Source organism: Diprion similis, chromosome 11, assembly GCF_021155765.1.
Source record: "Diprion similis isolate iyDipSimi1 chromosome 11, iyDipSimi1.1, whole genome shotgun sequence".
NCBI classification, from domain to species: domain Eukaryota; kingdom Metazoa; phylum Arthropoda; class Insecta; order Hymenoptera; family Diprionidae; genus Diprion; species Diprion similis.
Window position 1 is genome coordinate 7,024,529 of NC_060115.1, and position 24,007 is coordinate 7,048,535.

Here is a 24,007-nt window from a genome sequence, read left to right on the forward strand (position 1 = left end):
ATAAAATTTAGAGGGTTCCCCGTTTTGCCCGCCCCTCCCCTATATATATATATATATACATATAATGTAACGTTGAAGATATATTGCAATATAATAGAAAATTTGATTGACTGTTGAGACGGATGAAAGTTTTTGTTCTCTTTTTTTTACGTTTTCATGCTTTGCCCTTAATCTTCCTGATCATTGAATTTTTTAAATTCGGATCGTTTTTTTTTTTTTTTACGTAATTTATTTTTTTCTATAGGTAAGGTACGTAGTATACAGAGCCGTGGTTACATTCACATATATCTTTCATCTTTGTCCAAATACTCTTTTATTATGAAGTTCATAATTATTTACAATCTGGCGTACACACGTGTCACACACAGTTGTTATAAAACACGGCAATGCATCGAAATGTCTTGATTCGTGATCAAGGAATTATAAATTCGAAATGTAGCGCATGTATGTACATTCTGTGCCCAACGCTGGAGTCCCAACGCGGTCGCATGAACATTTTCAAAACGGTGCCCTGGTCGATTCCGACGTTGACCTGTATGTTTCGAAAAATATCGAAGTCAACGTATCTCGAACGCAAAAACAGGGTTTAATGGGCACATTGTATTGGCAATTCATTTTCATTCGACGAAGAAATAAAGAAATGGCATGAATCCTACAAATTTACCATTACGATTTGGTAAAAACCATGCTATTTCTTTATATATGCGTTGAGTGAGAATGTATTGAAGTGTTTTTGTCCTTTCAACAACGAGAACAATCCGGAACAATGGTCGATTCGATGTGTGCAATCTGGTGATAACTGGTCATCACCATGTTCAGAGGACAGAGCTCGACTGCCAATTGCCAAATCTGAAACCCAGCGTGCTACGCTTCTGGCCGATTGTAGCGCCGGACTCTAATGGCTAATCGAAGAAACTTTTGACTGACAATACCGGGTCCGTTACTTTTTCCATGCCTCGTACATAATTCAACTCAAATCTCTATCTACGTAAGGTTCCGTAGAAATTTTTTTTTTTTTTTTATCTTCTGATTTGAACTAAACATTTCTTCCTCTGTATTAACATAAACGTGAACATAAATTTTCTTATATGTATATATTTTTTTTTTTCGATTTCAATATACTCAATTTTAATTAGTTGGTGACACATAGCTTGATAATATAAGTTACAACCATCCCTCCCCTTGGTTTCACCAAAACTTCCGACCCACCGCAACATTGCGAATGCATGATTAATGCGAAAAAAAACTCAACTCAACAACGACTGCACAGTACACTAAAGCAATTCAACGATTAACCAGCAAGTCAGGCGCAAGTTAGGCGCACGATGCGGTACGTATGAAGAGAATGTTTATGTTGTACGAAAGCCGATAAGCAAGCTGCATAGTGAATACGTTACACGACTGATAAAGAAAACCAAAGGCATTAAAAACACATTATGTACAGTTCTGTCTGTCACGGTGCTCAAGTCAGTAGCGGTCCATCAGTGTAGCTATAGTTAGAAGTTCCTCGTTTGGAATACAAATCGGTGAGCTTTTAAATTTACATAATTCTGTAACGCTGTGTGCGTAATTGAAATCCAAATTTAATGTTTATGGCCCATTCCTTATCTCGCGAGGGTCGTACGTCAAGAGAGGAGTCGTAGAATTTTTTTCCTGGTTCCTATACACATGTGTGCGACCACTTATATATATATATATATATGAGAGTGCGTACGACATTCCCACAATAATATCTTGATGTGACACGACATACGTAGTAACATACCGTCCGTTGATTTGGTATGCTACATAGTGGGTCCGTGATTGGCCGAATGAGTAGCCGGAAGCCCCGATATTAAACTAGATGGGTTAAAACATTGGTAATCGATCAGTAAAACTTGTTTCGTAAACGGGTCCGGATGTTTAAACGGGAGACATTGATTAACGCTAATTAAAGAAAGTTTTACAGATGATAAAAAAAAACGATAAAAGACACTGTTCATTCATTATAAATCATTATAAATCTCCGTACAAATGGATAATTGAATAAAGTTTGAGCATCGTAAGGGTGGTCGAGTGAGTGGAAGACGTACACTTCTTCGTTAACACAATTACAAGATTATAAAAAATCTGTAACACCAGACGATTGCCTCTGTTGTTAATTGCACGAGAGAAGCAACAATATGTCATCCGTAAGTTTCCATTTTGTTTAACGTTTCTCCTACATTTCGTTCGAATTTCACGCGCCTTTTACAAACTCACGCACGAAACTTGGTTGCCTTATTTCTTCCCTCAATTCTTTTTGTCTTATACAATCTCATTGTTGTTATAAATGCAATATAACTCTTCGCTATGACACAAGTATAAGAAAATAATAAGATTTAATCTAATTTAATTTGAAGTTTATCTTTTTTTTTACCCCTTACCCGATTTTCTGCAGTTTGGTTATCTGGTGTGTGATATAGACGCCATGGATTCAAATCGTCAAGTACCGCTAAACCAAGATAATGAAACTCAATGCGATGTCGAATCCTTCGAAATTCGAAATACACCGAAAGATCCGTGCGTGGAATCGGATGACGGTAAGTAACTGCTGCTCTTTATTATTATACCTGCCTAGGAAACAAGCGAAAGAATGAAATTATTCCTCGCAGTCGTTGAACAGTAATACGTTATATTACACTGTTACATATCTCCTCATATTAATGAATGATTCGCTGTTTTTTTTCCATTTTTTGCCATCACCGTGTACAGATAGCAAAGAGGATGAGAACGAAGATTGCGAAAGTTGGAGCAAAAAGCCTCCAATTGAATGGGATAAAGACGATACAAAAAAGTGGCTACTTTCGACGATATTAAAGAAATTGGGTGGACATTACTCCGACTGCTGCAGGAGTGAGAAACTTGTTATGCCAGGAGAAGAACTTCTAAAGTTGTCGGAAAATGATTTTATAAATTTCTGCGGAACCAACGGAAGTAGGCTTTTCGAATTGTTGCCGAAGCAAAGCGTCCCAACGATTCGTCGTAAGTTTTATAGTAGAAACGAAAGTCGAACAAACTCAAAAAGAATGTCTGGGACATTAATTTTACGTGAAACAAATCGGTCCGGATGTAAGATATTATTTTTCCGATTTTTACGCAAACAGGTGATAGAAAAAGTACGAAGATCGATGCCCAAGGGTGGAAGAAAAAACGGGTAGAACGGTGGGAGATGACAGATACAAAAAGTTGGCTCCTTTGGATATCTCATGAATTAAAGATGCTTTTCGAAGAACTTTGCATTGTTGCCGAAAAATTTTCCATGCCAGGAAATGAACTTCTACAATTGTCGCTACAAGATTTCATCATCCGTGATCCTGTTAATGGGGAAAAGCTTTACGAATCGTTGCACGAGCAACGCGACGTGATATATAACGGTAATTTGTATATATGTATACATGTGTGTGAAATCATTTGAATTAGAAAACAAGAAAAATGGAATGAGAAGAAAAATTAAAACCTTTTCAGGAAGTCGATTCCAACAACACCAAGCACCATATTCCGACGACGAAACATCGGTCGACACCACAGGCTCGATTTCAGGTAATTAATACGTCAATTAGGCTACAGGAATAATTTACGAAACAAAATAAATTCCGATTCGATAAAGATGAATCTGCTTTCATCGGGATTAAGTTAAGAGAATTTTGTTGCCAAAACGATTACGCGTTAATTGTATTTCTCTGTTTGGATTATGCAGATGCAGAATCGGTGAACAGTATAAGTTTGGAAAGAATAAAAACACATTCAAAAGGAAAATCTGGCAAGTTGGATAAAATGTTTCGAGTGAGAAAAATGCATAGATAATTGATGTTCTAATCTATTCGATATTTCGACAGACAGGAACACCATGTGGGCTTGGGAATTCTTACGGAACTTATTACTCGACCCGAAGTATTGTCCCGAATTTATACGTTGGGAGGACTACGACAATAAAATATTTCGTTTGATTAAAAATAAAGAAATAGCACAAATGTGGGGCGAACGTCGGGAAAAAAAAGGGCATAAGATGAACTACGACAAATTTAGCCGTGCGTTAAGGTAAATTTTGACAATTCATATAACTATATGTATAATTACAATAACTCGTTCCTTCTCTTACACCACAGCAGTATGAATTTTTCTCAAATAAATCGGCGAATACTCGTAATCGCAATAATCATAAATGATAAATTGTAGTTTATAATTTCACATTTCAGATATCATTATAAAATTGGCACACTTAAATCTGTTTCTAAACGGCGTCTTACTTATCAATTTGGTCCCACGGCAACCGGATTAGAAACAGACGATCCCAACTTTCAAAGGGCCAACAACCTCAAATATTAGATCTGATGAATTCGTTTACAGGGATTTTTTTTTTGTGGAAAAAATCAGGAAGCGAGTAGAAGGAATTACCAGATTCGGAAATCGTATTATAGAAACTAAAAGGGGTGATAATATAAACGAAAAAAATAACAAACACGGTGTGCAGTCAATGACGAATCTGTCAAACTTGTTATTGCTCTTCAACTGACAGAACAAATTTACGTAAGGTATTCGATAGAACAAAGAACATTTGAACAACATCTTTGAGACAAGAAGGAATTTACACAAATCCGTCATAGGAACATTTTTTTGATGCCCTGAATAGTATTTCAATTTGGTACGCGACAGTCTAATGGATGTAAAAGTAATTGAATCTTCGAAAGTATCGTTTTATTTGCTTTATAATGTATTCGGCTTCTTGAAGTTTATTATACCCATACGTATTATTACGTACAGTTAGAATAATGATTGTCAATTCTACAGAGTGAAGAAGTAAATGCATATAAGCTTACTAACAAGATATTAAACAATCCGATAGGATTTATAAATATTTCGATTAAAAATTATCTCTAGAGTTTATAAATTATTTTAACGTTAATTATTATAACGTTAAATATACATTGTGATATATTCGACAACGTTCTGGTTGTCAAATAAATAACTCTTTTTCCTGTTTTTCATTACGATAGCGGTATTGGATTGAACTTTTATAATTTTCTATAATATGCATTATAATAGAAGTTTAGAGAATAACAATTACATGTAACTGCGTATGTTTAATTTTATTTTTTTACACTTTTTTACTATAGGTGTACGGTTAATAAAATACATGAAGGCTTACTACCTTTTTTTTCAATATTTGCGTATAGATAGGCGTGCGTAATTAAGAAATGCTATTTCGTTGCTGATCTAAATTCTCAATATATATATAATGATCATTGGATATAGATATCACAGCCGGGCATTAGACGGAGCCTAGAGAGATAAAAGCTATACTCTTGTAAGATTTAGGTCTATGTGATAAAAGTTCGTACCGTTATTATTACTATAAAGGATAAAAAAAAAGATTCGCAAAGTGAATTTTGCCCAATAGATAGACGTAAATTTATATTCGAGTTTTACCTACATTATTCGTATACGTTTCACTGAATATATTTTATGAAGACTGAGATAATTATAAATAAAATTGAAGCAGTCCAAAGTAAAAGAAAAGAGAAGAAAAAAAAAAATGTGGACACGACTTAGCCACTGCGTGTAAAAAATTACGTAACAAATACTCCTGCATTATATCCTTTTTGGATAGAAACCATTTATAAGTAATGCGGACTGCATAAAAGTTTCTATTGCTAAAACTCACCCTAATAGGAAGTATCTCTTACACCCAAAATTCGATGTGAATTTTCATCAATTTTTTCGAAATTCTACTGGTTACTCAACTGCGTTGATTTCTTAGTCCAAATAGTACACTTGACTGAAACTCTTTATCTGGATTGTCACAACAAGACCTCTGACATCTTTGACATGCCTTCGGCATATTAATTTTCCATTTACTGACTCTCCTAAAACAATTATCAATATTAAAATTTACGTAATCGACAGTTCTTTTTTTTCTCATTTTTCTACAAACCAAAAGAAACTTTGGATGACTTGCCTTCCGTAACGCTTATTGGCTCGCTTAAAGAAAACACAGTTTGCTTCCAATGTGTGGGTGTTGCGTGAGGGCCGGTACTGAATTGTATAGGATTATCCAAGTCAAAAAACACGTCAAAATATCCGACAATGGCGGTCAAAGATCCAGTTTTTTTGACCTTAAGGCTGAACGGTGATGTAAAATTCATACATTCTGTCGTTACTTCGTAGAGATCAAATGATTGGAGCTCACAAGCATTTGTGATCAGATCTTGCACATGGCAAACTTCTATACTCGGTTCTCTCACCACTTCTGGCTTCATACAACTCATCTTAAATCCGTAAACATTTGACCAATAATCCACTAGGTCAATATAGCGGTCTATTTGGTCGAAGAGTGAAAAACATGCCATTAGCTTTCTTAAATACTTTTTTCTAGTGCAACAGGAAAACAGAAATATTTAAGACACGTACTGGTATCCCCACTACCAACGATACTGATGTTGCACCGGTTTGGCAAAAGTTTACCGCCCGGTGCGAGGTAATTATCCCTTGCAAAAATAACCGTGTCCAACATTCCTTCGAATAGTAAAAAATATCCCATCCATTCAGACACTATTGCATCAACCTTATCAACAGGAAGATCGATATCTTCTAATCGACCCTTTTTCAATGTTATAACATTGGCGAGATTATTTTCTCTGTAACAAAAAATAATCCAACTTGAACTTATAGAACAATTGGTGCAGGAGAATTGCCAGTTAACGAATTAAATCAACAAAGAGGGCTTGCGTGTCGTTATTTAACTGATTCTTTATCAAAAATGCAGAAGAGAGAATATTTGGATTACTTGTCTCTCATAAATCACAAGCACAACCCATATTTGTTCTTGATAAAATTTACCTCACAATGTCCATTGCATGGTATATGATGTCTGATTGATCGACGCTAATAACTTGCCGGCAACCCGATTTTGCTGCAAACATAGAGAGAATGCCAGTTCCACAACCAACATCCAACATGACACAATTATTAAACATGTTTGAATTGGTCAGCAATGCATCACGGTAGCTTTCGGTACGAACTTTGTCCTACAAAAATATTACTATGGATGGAACAGATTTAATAATTTTAACGCTAACCTACATACTACATCCAGCTCTGAATAAAAAGTTTGATATTAGCAATACACTGTTTTTATGTGGCCAGATTAAGACACATTTACTTCTTAGGTTATGAAAATATAAAGGAAACTGATTCCTGTTATAAAAATAGATTTTCTTCTCCTTTTTCAACCTTAGATAAGTACTTGATCGGCTAACTTAAAAGGGAAAGATTTACTGCAATAATTACCGTAAGCATTTCATGATGGATAGCGAAATGACTGTACGTATTAAAATATCCTTCATCGCATTCCAAGCTTTTATTTTTGACACACCTTTCGCTCGTGGAGTGTGTCAAATCATCGTCTAATACAAGCCTTTGTGCCTTTTCCTTCATTTCGTCGATTTGCTGAAATGGAAAGAAAAGTCATCAGATTATGAACTAAGACGTGCAAAACCAGTGATTGATTTCATACTTCTTTTGCCAGTTGACACGCAATTTCGCGATGTTCAAGTTGAGCTCTTAGAGACTGTATGGTTCTCTGAAGTTCGACAAAATGAATTTCTGACAAAGTGACGCAACCGTTTTCCGAGTTCACAGGATAGGCGGTCGGTTTTTTGATATCATCGTCGTTAAAATCGTCGATATCTTGGGGTGAAAATGTTTGTAAATCAAAAAACGTTTAACCACCTCTCACCACACAGGTAATGGAATAATTGATTTATCTTTACCCAACATTAACCAGCTATCATCTTGAAGCACGGGTGCCAGATATTTATCACTTTCCCATATTTTAGGACTCAAAGAATCCAGTTCTTCTGGCTTCGTTTTATTAGCTCTGATGAAATTTACAAGTTTAATATATGAATATATATCCAGCGAATACTTTCTCCTGAAAGCTGCAAGACTAAATTTGTGCAAAGATTCTAAATGTTTGATGGCCGATGGAAAATTGTCAAAAACATCAACACAGAAGAGACAGGTAATATTTTGCGTTCCGTCGTTAACTTCGTCCCAATCATCGCCGCTATCGTTATCGCTTATCCTGTCAGTTTCAAAATTACTATTATCCAATAGAGGAGGAGCTGTAGAAAGAATAGAAAGAATGCATTTAGAAATCAAATTAAATATGAAGTGTGAGAAAATTCAAAAAATAAGGCGGAAAATAAGCAAGACATTATTATTATTACTTGCATAAAAGAATGAAAATTTAATTACGAAATCTTCTGAGTTGGTGGAGTAATTGGACGAAGAAGAAAAATATCTTTGTCAATTGTCACAACAATCAACGTGAGGACCGTTATTTAATGCAAAACTGCTGCTCTAGATGTAAACTAGATGATATCTTAAATAGAACGTAGTAAAATGGAACTTTACCTTCGTCAGTCATCGCAAGAGTATATTTATTATCTAAAATAAAATTACAGCTCGTAGTGCAGCATAAACTGTTTTGAATTATAGGTTAATTTTGACGAAGCACGCGTGTTGACCCTGGATCAACCTTCGACTGCAAATACTACCATAGACGTCTAACCGCCTCACACAAAATACGAACCATAGAAATAAAATTTATGGCGACGATGTGCCGAGCAGCGAATAGATTTTTAATTATCGTAGGAGAGGGATATGCCATAAGCCCCTGGACCGCGGAACAAAACGAACAAATAAGATACAAATATAAGGAATGGCTAAGAAAAGACAGAAATGAAGTGTATTGATTCAAAATTCATTTATGCAGAGAGAAACTAAGAAAGCCGACTCTCGCGTTTTTGGTGTTCTCGATTTCGTAGCGCCATGTGACGTGAAATAGATTTTTAGAACTTATTTGTGACTGGATGGTACGAACGCATATCGGTTATCGATCCGTACGCAACCATATATACTTAGCCGCAAGCAGTAGACGATACAAAGCAAAGTGCCACTGCAGTGGTCGAAACAAAGCAATCGGATTACCCGTTTTCGTCCTTACTCGAATTTGGCCATTCTCACGATAGTTTCACGTAGAAGATCTGTCCGAATGCGCTCTCCAAAAATCACCTTAACTACTGTCAATTTGATATGATATCAGTATATTCAATACACTAGGTAGCCTATCGTTTCGAGAAATTCGAACTTCAGGCGATCGGTAGTATAGAATCTACTACCGGAATATAACCGGAATTGAAATGCTCAATGACCATTGTGTATAATACCCACGGAAAATACTAGTAAAGATCTATTTATCCATGGTAGAAAACTGTCTGTACTACTCATGACTTACAGAACTGTATAGCTCATGGTTATTGGTCGCACGTTTGAACTAACCGCTTGAACGGCTGCAATTAATATTGTTTACACTGCGCTAAAGCCGCACACATATAGTGCGTGCGTATGTGTAATTTAAAATCAGGATTTAAAATTGAGGGAAACAAGCAGCGAGTGAATTGTTATTGGAGCAAGTGCATTGTTGACCAAATTGCATTGCTGACCAAAAATTCGTCTGCAATGTTTCCCGTCGAGATATTGGAGATATTCTTCAAATATTCACATGGTACTGACATAATTAATTTTCGCTTCGTATGCAAAACATGGAATAACGTTATCACTCGACTTTCAAGGGTAGGTTCTATTTACGTAATTAGCTCGAACCCGCATCCAGTTATTGTTATTAATCTATAACTATACGAATTATTGACAAACAATAAATGTATATACTCAATTCTTAGTTTCATCACTTGATCAAAAGTTGCTTAGCCGATATTTCATACATGTTTCAGGATACAAATATGTGGCAACATAAATGCCAAAATGAAATATCCATTCACCTTCGTAGATCTATCGCACAAAAACTTTATCCAAACATTAGCTGGAATGACTTTCAAAAGTCAAAAAATAATTTGAAATGGCTATCGATGTACAGGACATGGATGAAATGGCACAAAATAAACGAATTCAGTGTTTCCACTGAACAATTTGAACCATTTTTTATCCGTCTACCATCAGTTCAAATAACTTGTCTTGCTGTATCAGGTACGACTACAATAACAAATATTCAACTAAGAATTCTGATAGGCCTTCTGTATTTTCCTTGATAGCGATTGAATCAAGCCACATGTAAAAAATTTTACACCGCATTTGTTAATCAACTATTTTTCTGTACAGAAAGTCTGCTGGCAGTCGGTAGCTCAGAAGGATTCATTGCTTTCTATGACATTGACAGATCCATAGTTGAGCCAATTTTTATTGCTGACCAAATGGAACACGTATCAAATGTACAATTTTTACGAGATGGTAGAGAATTACGTTCATTTACGCTATGGATATCTTTTGTAGTTTTTTATCTTTGTTTTCTATGTTTTGTATGCTTACAGATACACGGATAGCTGCTATCTCTGCTTCTAACATGCACAGAGTAATGTTATGGGATATTCTATTAAAAAAAGTGATTTCAGCTCCTAAATATGGGAGATTAATAAGGTAAAATATGTCAAAAGTAAACAGATGAAAAACATCTCGTTAAAAAAATTTCTAAAACTATTATGATACTCTTGATTTCTTAGTACTACCCACGGATGTGTTTGGATCACAATGAAAAACAAGCTGATTATCCGGAGCAAGTGTATTGAAAAATCTTATGATTTCCTTGAACTATATGGCACCATTGTTGCTTTAGTAGCCGATGGTGAAGAGGTGCAGTACTTGCTCAATTCTTAATAGACATTAAAAAGAAACTGAATGTTTGACCGAAAAATGTTTGGCTGAACCTACTTATTCAATATTGACCAAAAAATTGAATGTAGTTTTTCCTTTTTGCGTCAGGCCTTTCTTTGGACTGATTTGGGTTACAACTATAAAGTAAACAGAAATGATGCTCCGTACATGGAGGAGGAGTACGTCGAACCTCCTGCAGATAGAGTATTAAAATACTATGTGTTCAGACCTTGGACTGCCATGTGTATTACAAGTAAACAATTTTCACTCTAAAAAGATTTATGCCTATACCGTTCATTTCGTGTTGCATAAAATTCATATTTTAATCTTACATTGTCCCTTTTTACCTTTAGTGAACGGTTTTTTGGGGATCTCTGTAAACAGTCAGCCCTGGGTAATGTACGAAATTCTATCAAAGCTTCATGGAACACCAACTGCATTACTTTTCTATGCCGATGTACTGGTTCTAGGATTAGACTCTGGTATGTACAAAATTTAAAAAAAAGTGATAAATTTTTGCAATGGAATTCACAGTTTTACATGATGTGAATTTAAACTTGCAGGTTCTGTTCACATGTACTACGTCAATAATGCAGAGTCACTAACTACTTGGGACTTTCGTTCTAAGAACTGCAAATCAATTGTAGTCGCTAATCAAGCTATAATTGCGTTAGATATAATGGATCAGCTTGACAAGCAATATTTAATCGCCGCCACTACTGAGAAAGTAAACATACTACAACTATGTGATCTGAGCTAATTACCTGTGATATTCACCTGGAAATGTGATTAAACTCCATCATTTAATCAACCGACATACTATATTTATGGAATTCACAAACTTATTATTAACTGAAAGTTAGTCAATAGATTATCTATTTTATACTCATTATACTATGTATTCATATGTCATTTATCAGCAGTTTTTTAAAGTAAAGATGAATTAATATATATATTTTTATTAAACTGCCAGCATTCGTTAACCGTTTCATTGCGACTTGTTAAGTTGGACGAAAAAGAAATCATCTACTCGAGTCTGCATGACGAAAATTTGCTCTGCAAACAGCCTTATCAATAATATACACAGATCTTACTTCTCTAATTGTAAGATAACATAGTTAGTATTAATTTAGACTGATTGACACCAAGCATAGGCATTTTGAAAAATACGTCCCCACGGTGATTGCTTCTGCATCCAAGAGACTGGGGCCCATGGCCACTGCCACATTTGAGTGCACCTCTCTGGATGAGGCATCATAGCTAAATGCCTTCCATTGAGCGAACAAACACCAGCTACTCCCTCTGCGAAATTAGTTAAAGTAAATTTATGCTGTTGAGGGAAGACTGGATTTTTCAATCAATGAAAGTATAAGTTATTCAGTCTTTAAATCTTACCAATACTGCCATTCGGATTTTGCGGATATTGTTCAGTTGGGATACCTTGATCATCCGTGTACCTGATAGCTACACATTTCAGTTCCTTTAATTTCCTGAAAATTTTCTGATTTCGGAATGTGAACCTTCCCTCGCCGTGAGCTACCCAAACCCCAAACACACTGCCTTCCATTCCTTGTAACATGATAGATGGAGAATTTTCAATTTTTACAGTACTCCATCGGCACTCAAACCTTTCAGAATTATTGTGATCCAATACAACGTCTGGGATTCCATCATCTATAACCAGGTTTAAATTGCAATCATTGATATAACGTTCACGCGGCGTTCGTAAAGTTATACTACGCGTGTTTATACTATACTTACTATTTTCTAGACAGCCTATCCATCCTAGTAAGCTCATTAGTTGACATCCATTGCATACACCCAAACTGAAAGTATTTTCGCGCTCAACAAATTTTTGTAGTTGTGTCTTTAGAGTGGGATGGAACAAAAGGCTTGCTGCCCACCCTTTAGCTGACCCAAGTACGTCTGCAAAGTGTACAAGAAATTATGGAATATCCTGATGAGGAAAAAAAGTCATGTTTTATTCTGTTCTTCAAACTCACCAGCATAACTGAAACCACCCGGGAATATGACACCTCTGAATGTGTCCAGTGTTAGCTGATTATTCAAAAGATCTTGCATGACCACATCCCAAACTTCGAAGCCAGCTTGTATTAGAGACGCAGACATTTCTCGGTCCCCGTTTGAGCCCTCTTCGCGTATCACAGCAACTTTGAACGGAGCTGTTAAAATTCAAATTACTTGTGAGATTGATTCAAGGATACAAGAGTGTCATTGTGAAACCGTGTACTTACATGCTATATGCTTTTGAGTGATAATTGGACTAACTGCAGGGTCGAATGTGAGTTTGTAAGCCGGTGAACTCCTCGTCGAAAGTTTGAGGAATTCTTCTTCAGCACAAGCTATGTTGGCTTGTCGTAGTTCCAATCGGTAACTTGTTTCCTCCCAAATCTTCATGAGAGGAAATACCGAAGAATTGAGTACAATTTTATCGTTGACTGATACAGACACCTGAAAAATATTTCAAAAGAAAGTTTACAACACTGACTAGGTGTAAAATAATCTTAGGTAACTTGTTGTGTTATATACGTACCTTTGATCGCAGGCCGAAACTCTTTGAGTTTCCGATAATATAAGCTGGAACATTATCGCGTTTAAAAACTTTCATAACATAATCAACATTTATGGGATCAACTTCCAAAATCCAGCCCAGCTCTTCAGAAAACAGAACATCAATCGGGGAGCCTGATTTGTGGTTGATATTTACGTCTATGCCAGATATTCCAGCGAAACTCATCTCCAATAAACACGTAATTAAACCACCATCACTTACATCATGCCCTGACATGAGCTTGCGATCTGAAAAAAATTTTACTTAAATTTTGCAAAGTCGATTCACTAATTAAAATGTGTTAGCATCCTACTATCACCGAATGAGAAACACTTGAATATTCGAAAAATCACGGATGATTCCACTTTCTCGTACCTCTTATTAAATTCTGTATGGCATTGAATGCATTCTTGAAAGTTACCGCATCTTCGAAATCTGGGCAGTTGTTACCAATTTGTTTGTAAACTTGAGCCAGAGCTGTGCCGCCTATACGGCTCTTTCCAGCGGATAAATCCACAAAAACGAGAGCTCCGTTTATTTTAATGGATGGACCCTTCAAGTCAGGAGTAATAACCTGTGAACGAAAAGCAAGAATTGTCCAACAATAAACGCAATAAATAAATCAATGAGCTTCGGAAAAGACAACGAAACTACCTAAATATTATGAAAAAAACTTGTCTGACCTGTCTTATGTCAGGACATGGTGCATAGGATGAAACAACTAGTGTTCCTGGTGCCTTGACTACGTCTTTTCCAATTCGCGCAGCCATGCTCAGAGAATCTTTACCCCCATCAACAGCTATCCCCAATTCCTTCATTACAGAGCACATAGCAACACAGGCTTCATATAGCGCTGCACCTTCGCCTGGCAACTTGGCAGCCCACATCCAATTACCACTGCATTTAACATCCTGTAAGAGAAATCACAAGTCAAAACCTGTATTGTTTGATTTCTAAATTTTTACGACTCGTGGAATTACAAATCTCTAGTCAGAAACTTACTGCAAGTTCTGATATTCGAGCAAATACAAGATTCGTCAGAGATTCTGCGACTGTCATTCTTGCACCAGCAGCCGCATCAACAAGGCCTTTTATCGGCTGTTCTCCTATGGCAGTTGCGGAGCCGACCTGAAATCAGTAGGAAAACGTGTCATAGCTAAAATTTCATATGTATATACAGACACACGCACGCATGCACACACACACAAAATATGCATCCATTATTTATATGAATTGAATCACTTCCTATACGTACTGTGGAAAAATGTGAAAGTGCTGTAACAGCTACATCAGCTAGAGGAGTGTGAAGCGGACCTACGCACTGCTGTTGTGCAATCAAACCTGTTACGCAACGATCAACTTTATTGGTCAAGTAACGTTTACTTGCAACGGATGGTAATCTTAAGACTCGATCCAATGCAGCTTCGACACTCAAGCCAACAGGTAGAGTGATTGGGATAGAAGTTACTTGGTGTTTGTCAAGATTGAACATCTGAAGATATACAAATATTTGTAACAAATTAATATTTTTTTGGGATTAACAAGTCAACCAGGCAAAATGAACAATGTTCTCATTGGAGAACAAGTATGCATTTTACATATATACCTTCTTCGGCATTTTGCCCAAGACAAGCTCGAGTTCCAGATCCACAGGATGCCTAACATTTGTGGTTGCCTCTCCATTGAGATATTTAGATGCATCACAGTCATCTTCCTCTGATAGTACTATTTTTCCATTTCCAGTAACTGTGCCAACAAAATTAATCGGACACCGTTCACGTATCGCGATTTTTTCCAACAAACTAACATGTTCTGGTTTGCATAATATAGCATCATTTTCCTGATACTCTGCACCCCATAATTCAAGAGTACTTATGCTGGGATCTCCTAGCTCAAATTTTTTAGTAAATATTACAGCGCCTGCTGGCTCTACCAATTCCTTCAATACATTTCCTGCAAAGCGGTATTTTATGTCAAATTTTTGTTGCAGTGTGAGAGCTAAATTCATTCAGTGAAATTCTTACTAACCGTTTCCTCCAGCTCCTTGATCGTGTATGCTCAATATTGGATTGTCGTTTCCCATTTCCATACAAGCCCTCACAAGGCGATTAAGTTTTTGCTCCATCTCTGCATCTCCTCTTTGTACTGCACCGAAGTCCAATTCTGACTTGTTGTCTCCCTGGACCTGTTTAAAAAATATTTTCAATATCAGTGAACCCATATATCTCATGATATTTGTAATGCCAAACTGATTTCTTCGGACGATTATATACACTAATCAGAATATACCTCAACCGAGCTTGCGGCTCCACCTCCAACACCAATTCTGTATACTGGGCCTCCAATTTTAATAACTTGCATTCCTGGAAGAAAGTTCCACGTTTATTGATTAAATAAAGTAAGTCACTGGTGATGCTAGATTTTTGACACAAACTGGTCTGAGAATAAATTAGATGTTTTAATGAATTTACCTTTTGCAGCTGGTAATTTCTCCGTCATGTTTGCTTCCATAGATCCCAACCCGCCACTGAACATGATAGGCTTAATCCATTCTCGACGACCACCCTCAGCCTCAACTAGCCCAAATGACCGGGCAAACCCAGATATTACTGGTTCTCCAAATTTATTACCATAATCAGAAGCGCCGTTACTAGCCTCTATTATAATTTCCAATGGGTGAGCAAAATTCGCAGGATACAAAACATTCTTTTCTTCCCAAGGCAAATCATAGCCTATGAAAATACACAAATTTCATAGCTAATTAAAATCAACTCCCTCAGAACAATATTAATTTAGTTTGATTCAATTGAAATGATATCCAGCAATTTACCTGGAATGTGAAGATTTCCAACACAATATCCTGCAGTACCCGCAATGTAATAGCCGCCTCTCCCGACACCTTGAATATCCCGTAAACGTCCTCCAGTACCAGTTGTGGCCCCGCTGTAATTTACATGTATATAAGCTTGCTTTTTTATTCAAGTATGAAATAAAGTCTTTACCTAAATGGAGCAACGCCAGTTGGAAAATTATGTGTTTCGGCAGTGAATATTATATGCTGATTAACATCATCAACACGGAAGTGGCTAGCCTCATGGGTTTTATCAGGGCGAAGAGTACGTAAGTTGAAACCCTTGATTGCGCTACTATTATCACTGAATTTGATGACGTTATTTGAGTTTGAGTAATTCTGCGTGTCGATAATCATGTCGATCAGAGACTCTTTCTTCATTTCACCATCCACCACCATTTCGCCTTTGAAAAACCAATGGCGACTGTGCTCACTGTTAGATTGTGCAAGGTCGAAGCACTCTACGCTTGTTGGATTACGTTTCAACTTAGAACCAAACAGATCTGCATAGAAATCCAAATCCCAGTCGTCAAAAGCCAGACCTGATGATGAAAAAACAAATTTAAAATGTAGGCAGCAAAGTTTTAAGTAAGATGTTCTAGTTTGTCTCATCAAAATTTGCCTGTCTATCTTACCCAGCTCTGAGTTCACATCCTCCAAGGCTTTTCTCCCGTACTTGAGAATGTCAACCTCATACCAGCCTTTTGGCTTAATACCGTGATCAAATGTTTCTATTGGTTCCAGGTACCTACACTCAGTCATTTTATCGTGCATCGCATCAACTATCTGATTGGAAGAAACAGTAATTAAGAAGTCGATATGGAATAACAATTCGATAGGACAATTAATTTCATATACGTACTGCAGATACTGTTTCTTCATTTAGCATTGATTTAAGCTTAACGAGATATCTCGTCGAAACTTCTAATCTTCTCACTTTGTTCAGCTGAACAGATTTGCATATCGATACAGCATTGCTCGAAAACGCAGTCGAGAAGTTCAACCTAAATTTTTTGTAAAACACATTCAAGTCACCAACATTTCATGCACATTTTACTGAGAATTCAAATGATGAGACTATAAACTGTACAAACCTAGGGCCAATTTCTATAAGCAGGGTCTGAGGATCCTGGATCAAGGTGGAAGTACTCCATAGGTTATCTGGCCAAAAAGGAGAGCCCAAGATCCATTTTAATCTGGAAATCTCATCTTGGGTAAGCTCCTGGGTAAGTTCAATGTTGTAGCAGGTTTCAGTTTCCAAGTCATTAACGGAACTTGAAATTTCTCTCAGGGTGTTCAGTTTGTTGTTTCGTTGCCCCGACTGAAGGCCGGGAATTTTGTAGAATCTCAGTATCGCCATGTCTTTAATTTACGACTATGAAAACAGACGTGAAAAATAAATATGATCAAAAGCTTTGTATGTAAGTTTAAACAATGATCTGTAGCACTCAGAGACAGTTAAATCTTTACTGACGTTAAACTTGAATAATCTAAGACCCCCTGGGGTGAACTGTGCAATAGCACATGGGTCATCGCGTGTCATCGTGGTAATCCTTATCTGTTTAGACTTGTGAATTATAACAAATAACAGATATGACGCAGTGTTGATGTCAGAGTAGAAGAGTTATGAATGTTTATTTGTGCTCTTTTAAAGTGACGTAATCAAAATAGATACAATAGAGATGGGCATAATACTTTTACACCTAGATGTTATTATCCAAAATTGAATCTGCTGGAAGAATATTGTTTCGTACATGAGCACAGATTGAGATGAAAATAGTTTCATCACAGAGCCGAGAAGTGATAACATTTTGCCTGACTATGAAAGACAATTTCACTAGTTATTAAAACTCGGCAAATATTATAATAATTTTTTCGAATATACCAGCATTGGATTTGAATAACATCATTAGGTTTCCGAGTATTTCAGAGTTTCTCAGAAATTAAGAAACCAACTGTTAAATGTACCCCAAATTAATCCCGAATTTCAGAGACAAACGGACGGCGCAACAGGTGACATGAACAGGTGTTTGTCGACGCACGTGGCCGCCACGTGGTTATCATTGCAATTATGCAACGAAATCGGCGTCTGTTAATAATTATTAGAATTGGCGATACGAAACTGTTTGTACTGAAATACGGCGATTAAATTACTCGACAATTTGTCTTCATACTTATCACCGATTTGCAACTAAAGCAGCGTTACAGTACAAACGGTACAAACATTTTCACGCATGAACGCATATAGATGCATCTGCATTGAAACTAAATGCTGTTCCAAAGGCTTACGCTATTTATTCTTATTATCTTCGTATTTTGCGATACTCTGTATCCTTTACAAACACCATTCAACTCACGGCAACTACTCAGCTCGTCAAATTCAGATTGATGAGAGGCGATAATGCGGGCACACACCAGATCATCGATATAACCTAAAATTTTTCATTCCTGCAGACTGGACAGGAAGTGTTGTGTTGAATTACAGTGAGAGACCTAGTCCTAGACTATCACCGTAAATTGCTATAAATCTATAAAGCACTGTTTAGGAATAGACAGTATTTAAAATAAGAAATGATTATAAATGAATAAAGTAATAATATAATTGTATTCGTATATTAAAAATATTGTTGCCATGTTGTCGTGTTTCTATCCATGCGTCTCTTTTTTATTGTACAGTAGAGTATCATCAACCATTTATATACTATTTAGATATAGCGTATGAAATTAGGAATATGCATGCCGTATCAGAATAATTAGCCAAGAAAATCGTAATTAGAGACTTCATCAAATTGTTGAGATTGCGGATTCCCTGGTGCCATCGGCCTTGTCGGCATACCTCTTGGACCGACCATTTGCTGTTGCATTCCAGGTACTTGTCTGTATTGCGGCTGCTGCTGCAACATAAGGAAGATGTATTGACCACCGTCTCTTGGTTAATGAACTGATTTATTTGTCGAAAAATAGAGAGATTTTCACCTGCTGGAGCAAATTTCGGAGACCAGGACTGTTCGCCATTACAGGACGCATCATTCTCTGTGCATTAGGTTGTTGACCTGCCATCCCGCCACCAGAGTTAAGAGTTCTTTGGACTTGTTGTGCCTAAATAGATTTACAATGTCATCAATTTCAAATGTCAATTTCAAAATTCAATTCAATCAATTTCAATAGCTCGATGTAGTGCGTGTAGTAGATTACCAATTTTTAGTATAGTGATTGTACAAAAAACAAATTGTATAAATAATAGAAATAATTCTCAATATTTTACCTCAATTTGCTGCTTGAACTGCATTTCTTGTTGTTGAGCCACTTCTAGGTTCCTTTGAATCTGTTTCAACAAAAGTCATACATAAGTCAATTTGTCTTGTACAAATTACTTTACCGATACGCACACTGACTTCTATCTGGGATTGATATTGGGCTTCTTGTTGCTGCGCAGCTTCCAAAGTCTGCTTTAACTGTTTTATTTTCATAAGGTTCTGCTGCCTAGCAAGTTCTATGGCATCGTATTGCGGTCTTTGTTGTCCCATCATACCACCAGGTCCTTGGCCTACTGGTTGAGGTCCAGATAATCCACCACCCTACGAGTAAGGCAATGAAAAAAATCACGTTTCCAATTCAATTTTGCACAGACAATGAGCATTCAAATACAATGAGTGGAAAAACTTTCATTATCATGTTCATATTTTATCTAAAGGAAGAAGACAAAAAAAAAAAAGAACAGAAAGTATTTTAGTTACTGTCGTTATGTTTACCGGCATATTTATTTGTCCCTGTGGCCCACTTGAATTGCCTAATGTTTGCTGTGGTCCGGTACTAGGAACAACGTTTTCTGTTATTTGACCTCCCCCCATAGCCATAGGATTTGTAAGAATCCCACCTGCTGACATACCCGCAGTTATTGCTGGCAAATTGTTTCCAGATACATTTCCTCCCTAAAGTAATTTATTTTTTTTATTGCAATTTCTTTAGTTTGATATTTATTTACTATCTACCTCACCGATTATATGCGTCATCAACTTACCTGCCCTTGTCTCATTAATGCTTGGGTGGTTTTTTGATGCTGTATTACTCTACGTAGACGATCTACAAACGCAGCTTGATCGTTAGGAATAAATCCAAGGTATGCTCTTTTCTCAGCAGTATATAAAAGAATAAGCACTTTTATATCACAAGCTGCCGGAGATGGTACAGACGTGAAATGCACACAACCGGCCTGAAATACAAAAGGTTTTTATAAATACAAAACGTAACTTTTGTAAGATATGGACTCGAAATACACTTTTGGATTATACATACAAAACCAGTGCTCATAACTTTCGTTAAACCGTCGAGAGCCTCACAAGATGATGGGTGAAAGAGAACAGACTTCGAATTTTTTAAATAAGCTCCTCCAATATTACCTATCAGCTGTTTAGGCATCAACTGCATGATCAGCTTTTGTGGCCAAGAATCTGCCTTTCTGTAAGTAAAGATAGAAAATTGAAATTTTGTACGATTTCGAAATAATGTTCATTTAGGTAATGCCTTATTGTATCTTCTGAATTTCAAGAAGAATTAAAATTTTGATACAATCCAAACTTACAATTCTGGTTCACCATCTTTAGAGTTGGCTGATACTTGACATGGAACGTGTCTAGTGAGCTTCTGTGTATCTGTGGGATTCTTAGCTTTTTCAAGCCATTCCAGAACACCCTGCCAGATTGTGTGACGCTCTCTGCTAGGTGCCATTTGTTGACCTGCCACAGGTCCTCCAGCAACGTTTCCCTTGAGACGATAAATAAAAATAATTATTTGATATTATTCAAATCAAACGTTCATGCACTCGAAACTTATTCATGATAGACTTATTCATGATATTTTACGAATGAAATAGGTTTAACTCAAACAGATAATGTCAGTAAATGTCAATAGTAAACATATTTTCTTGGGTGGGTTACTCAGATTTTCTCAATAATCCACCAATAAGTTGAACTGCATAGTTACAAAGATTGACTCTAAAGTGAGACTACTTCATGAATATTATGACAAATATGTAGTGAATGATTCAATAATGATTTGATATATCCATAAAGTTTTCTGGATAAACTGACTTGTGGTTGGCTATGCGACACTTGCGAAGGTACAGAGGACACCGAAGCAGAAGCTTGAGAAGCTGGAGTAGTCTGCTGCGCTTGTGCAGGAAGAGACTGGCTCACGCCAGATACCATTAATTGTTGTCCAGCTTGACCTTGCACCGCTTGTCCCTGCATACTCATTGTTGTTGTTTGCTGGGGACTTTGTTGTTGATTTTGTTGGTGCTGCATCAGAGTGAAACGTAATTGTTGTTGCTGCTGTTGATGCTGCTGCTGCTGCTGCTGCTGCTGCTGTTGTTGCTGCTGCTGCTGTTGCTGCTGTTGTTGTTGTTGCTGCTGCTGTTGTTGTTGCTGTTGTTGCTGCTGCTGCTGCTGCTGTTGTTGTTGTAGTTGCTGTTGCTGTTGCTGAGAAGCGTTCGTCATGACATTAGTGTTTCCTACAATATTAAAAAACAGTAAGTTCCATTGTCTGGAGACGTTTATCGGTAATTTAAAAGAACTAAATGCCAATTGTAATGTAGAATCCTAGATACAGTCAGAACAGTGAATTCTTAACGAGAACAATCTATTATAAAATTCAACCTTACCATCCATACGCTGTCCAAATTGATTGACACCTGGTCCCAAGACAGAAGGAGGCTGTGTTAGCTGGGCAATAAGTGCGCTTCCTTGAGAATTTGATTGAGCTGTGGCTCCAGATGCAATAAATGGAGGTCGTTGTTGTGGAGGCATAATCCAACGTCTAGGACCCATTAAGGTGGGATGATAGTTAGGTGGAGCTGTGATTTGCGGATTGAAGTTTCCACGGCCGGCCATGAGAGGAGCAGACATTGGAGGAGCAGTTTGCTGATTAACTGAGGTAATATTTTGAGGTGCTTGGTTTCTAAATGCACCAGTTTGTTGCTGAGTCGGTTGGGGAAGATTCTGTTGTGGTTGATTTGGATTTGGACTGTCATTACTTTGTAAAGGACTGGGTGGTATTTGCACCGGATTACCAGGTGCGAGATGACCCGTTGCTCCCATTGGACTGACAGGCCGTTCCTTGAGATTATAATTTCTCAGGAGAACAACGTGCCTTACATCCTTAGCATAATTTTTTGTCTGTGATGACTGTAAATCACCACCAGCTTTTTCAAATAGTTTAAATAATGCTGGTATTTTTCTTGGAGATATTATTGAGAGGTTGATATTCCTCTGCAAGAAAAATAAAAAATTCAGAGAACGTCACCATATCATAATTCAATTAGAAAAATGATTGGAATACAATTAGAGAATTCGCGTGTACAAAGTAGTGAGAATAATTTTCCAAATTGCTAACCGTTCATTCAGCTGTAAATCGAAATCTCTTACCTCTTGAAAAATTGCTGCCAACTGTTCCACGGTGTGTCCAGAGAATTTGTATGATTCCTGGACAACTGTTTGGTACGGAGGCGAATTGCAAACTAAAATACAATGTTTTTGTGAAGCGGTATTAGGTTCTCTGCGCAATTGCAAGTCTTCGAAACATTGTAACGCAGTTGCCAATCCTTCACCAATATTTGCATTGGATTCACCTTTGCCACCTACCATTCTATTACAAAACAAAACACAATGTAGTAATTGTATAAACAAATACTAAATTTTTAGTTTTGTAGTGGTTTTTTATGATATGACGTATTGTTGCAATATGGACTTACTCAAGCTTGTCCAACATAAGTGAAAGTTTGTGAGGGTTTGAATAAGGCCCGAATGTTCCAGTGCAGGGTGCAGGTAAACAGTCGGCTGCATGGTAAACCACCACTCCATAAAGTGTTGTGCTATTCTGTAGCAAGAAAATATTGTCATAAGTTAGTGTACGACAAGAAAATTATATTTTTCAATCAAGTGCGATATTTGCGTTCAAAATATTTCGTAATTTAGGCTGTGAGAAATATCTTAGAACAAATATATTGTTGTTCTAGTTTCTGTTTTAACAAAATAGCATCACTTTCTATACTTTGCATATTATATAATTATAGCTATTGGATTCTTAAATTGACTGTAGTACAACGCAGTAGTATTCTTACCTCAGAGACATATTCTCGATCCTCTATGCTTCCTTGATTGAAATATCTGAAAAAAATTATTTTGGAATTGGAATGATAAACTCAGCAGTGACTTTGCTACTGCAAAAGATGAACTTTTCTTCTATTTGCTCACTGTTTGTGGATATTATTTAATTAAGTTACTTCATAGAAATTTGAATACATGAACTTACTCCAATGTTGGCATAAGATAACTGGTCTTGATATCGTGAAGGTAAGCTCCATTCACAGCTGTACCCTCGATGACGAATATCACATCAGCTTGCATCCCATGCTCAGAAGGACCAGCCACCATGATAAATCACTCCATGTATTGTACTTTCACTAATTATGAGCGGAATCACGATACTCGATACAGATCCTTGAAAATATTCCTCCTGTAACCAATTGTAAAATGAGAGTATAACAAGCGATAAGTTGCTATCTGACAAAATGAAAGTAAGAAGAAAAAAATTAAAAGTTCAAGAATAATTAACCCACCTGTGTATTGTCAATGTATACAACAAACAAAAAAAACTTTTCCTTTGACGAGAAAAAAGATAGATATCGTACTGAAATGTGGTTTCGATGAAACTTCTCGTCCTGCCGTATGGTTATATTCTTTCAGGAAGGTGCCAATTTGATGAATTACATGCGGAATATCACTGTGTGAAATAAAAATATCAGGAGATAGGGTTATGGAACTTTTGACGGCTTGAAT

At 36.8% G+C, this 24,007-nt stretch overlaps 4 protein-coding genes and 1 pseudogene across 5 annotated transcripts; 2 read left to right on the forward strand and 3 right to left on the reverse strand.

Annotated features, from left to right (window-relative positions):
* Positions 1-2,449: 2,449 nt before the first annotated feature.
* LOC124412754 (ETS-related transcription factor Elf-5-like) lies at positions 2,450-4,362 on the forward strand. The gene is made up of 7 exons (XM_046892875.1): positions 2,450-2,565; positions 2,738-3,003; positions 3,126-3,395; positions 3,487-3,561; positions 3,719-3,785; positions 3,862-4,059; positions 4,218-4,362. The coding sequence occupies exons 1-7, from the start codon at positions 2,450-2,452 to the stop codon at positions 4,345-4,347; spliced, it is 1,122 nt and encodes a 373-aa protein (XP_046748831.1). The 3' UTR covers positions 4,348-4,362.
* Positions 4,363-5,547: 1,185 nt separating this feature from the next.
* LOC124412490 (protein arginine N-methyltransferase 3) lies at positions 5,548-8,650 on the reverse strand. The gene is made up of 8 exons (XM_046892390.1): positions 8,437-8,650; positions 7,791-8,144; positions 7,535-7,707; positions 7,309-7,467; positions 6,859-7,046; positions 6,430-6,656; positions 5,978-6,337; positions 5,548-5,885 (listed from the first exon to the last, which is right to left on the reverse strand). The coding sequence occupies exons 1-8, from the start codon at positions 8,447-8,449 to the stop codon at positions 5,776-5,778; spliced, it is 1,584 nt and encodes a 527-aa protein (XP_046748346.1). The 5' UTR covers positions 8,450-8,650; the 3' UTR covers positions 5,548-5,775.
* Positions 8,651-9,378: 728 nt separating this feature from the next.
* Positions 9,379-11,902, forward strand: LOC124412491 (annotated as a pseudogene).
* LOC124412488 (phosphoribosylformylglycinamidine synthase) lies at positions 10,110-17,579 on the reverse strand. The gene is made up of 19 exons (XM_046892387.1): positions 17,267-17,579; positions 17,035-17,176; positions 16,808-16,958; positions 16,324-16,714; positions 16,152-16,264; positions 15,793-16,053; positions 15,611-15,684; positions 15,350-15,506; positions 14,928-15,274; positions 14,577-14,813; positions 14,324-14,449; positions 14,005-14,232; positions 13,697-13,895; positions 13,304-13,569; positions 13,005-13,221; positions 12,753-12,932; positions 12,511-12,675; positions 12,145-12,423; positions 10,110-12,051 (listed from the first exon to the last, which is right to left on the reverse strand). Exons 1-19 carry the CDS (start codon positions 17,530-17,532, stop codon positions 11,879-11,881), a joined length of 3,972 nt encoding a protein of 1,323 aa, XP_046748343.1. The 5' UTR covers positions 17,533-17,579; the 3' UTR covers positions 10,110-11,878.
* Positions 17,580-18,815: 1,236 nt separating this feature from the next.
* LOC124412489 (mediator of RNA polymerase II transcription subunit 25) lies at positions 18,816-23,903 on the reverse strand. 2 transcript variants are annotated; one of them, XM_046892388.1, is made up of 15 exons: positions 23,788-23,903; positions 23,481-23,684; positions 23,290-23,335; positions 22,921-23,045; positions 22,595-22,814; positions 21,832-22,438; positions 21,263-21,681; positions 20,755-20,936; positions 20,469-20,631; positions 20,194-20,385; positions 19,925-20,104; positions 19,562-19,750; positions 19,438-19,497; positions 19,149-19,271; positions 18,816-19,066 (listed from the first exon to the last, which is right to left on the reverse strand). In XM_046892388.1, the coding sequence occupies exons 2-15, from the start codon at positions 23,600-23,602 to the stop codon at positions 18,926-18,928; spliced, it is 2,769 nt and encodes a 922-aa protein (XP_046748344.1). In that variant the 5' UTR covers positions 23,603-23,684; positions 23,788-23,903; the 3' UTR covers positions 18,816-18,925. The 2 variants fall into 2 exon arrangements, with proteins under 2 accessions (XP_046748344.1, XP_046748345.1); XM_046892389.1 differs by having other exon boundaries at positions 18,816-19,063; positions 23,788-23,898.
* Between the last annotated feature and the right edge of the window lie 104 nt (positions 23,904-24,007).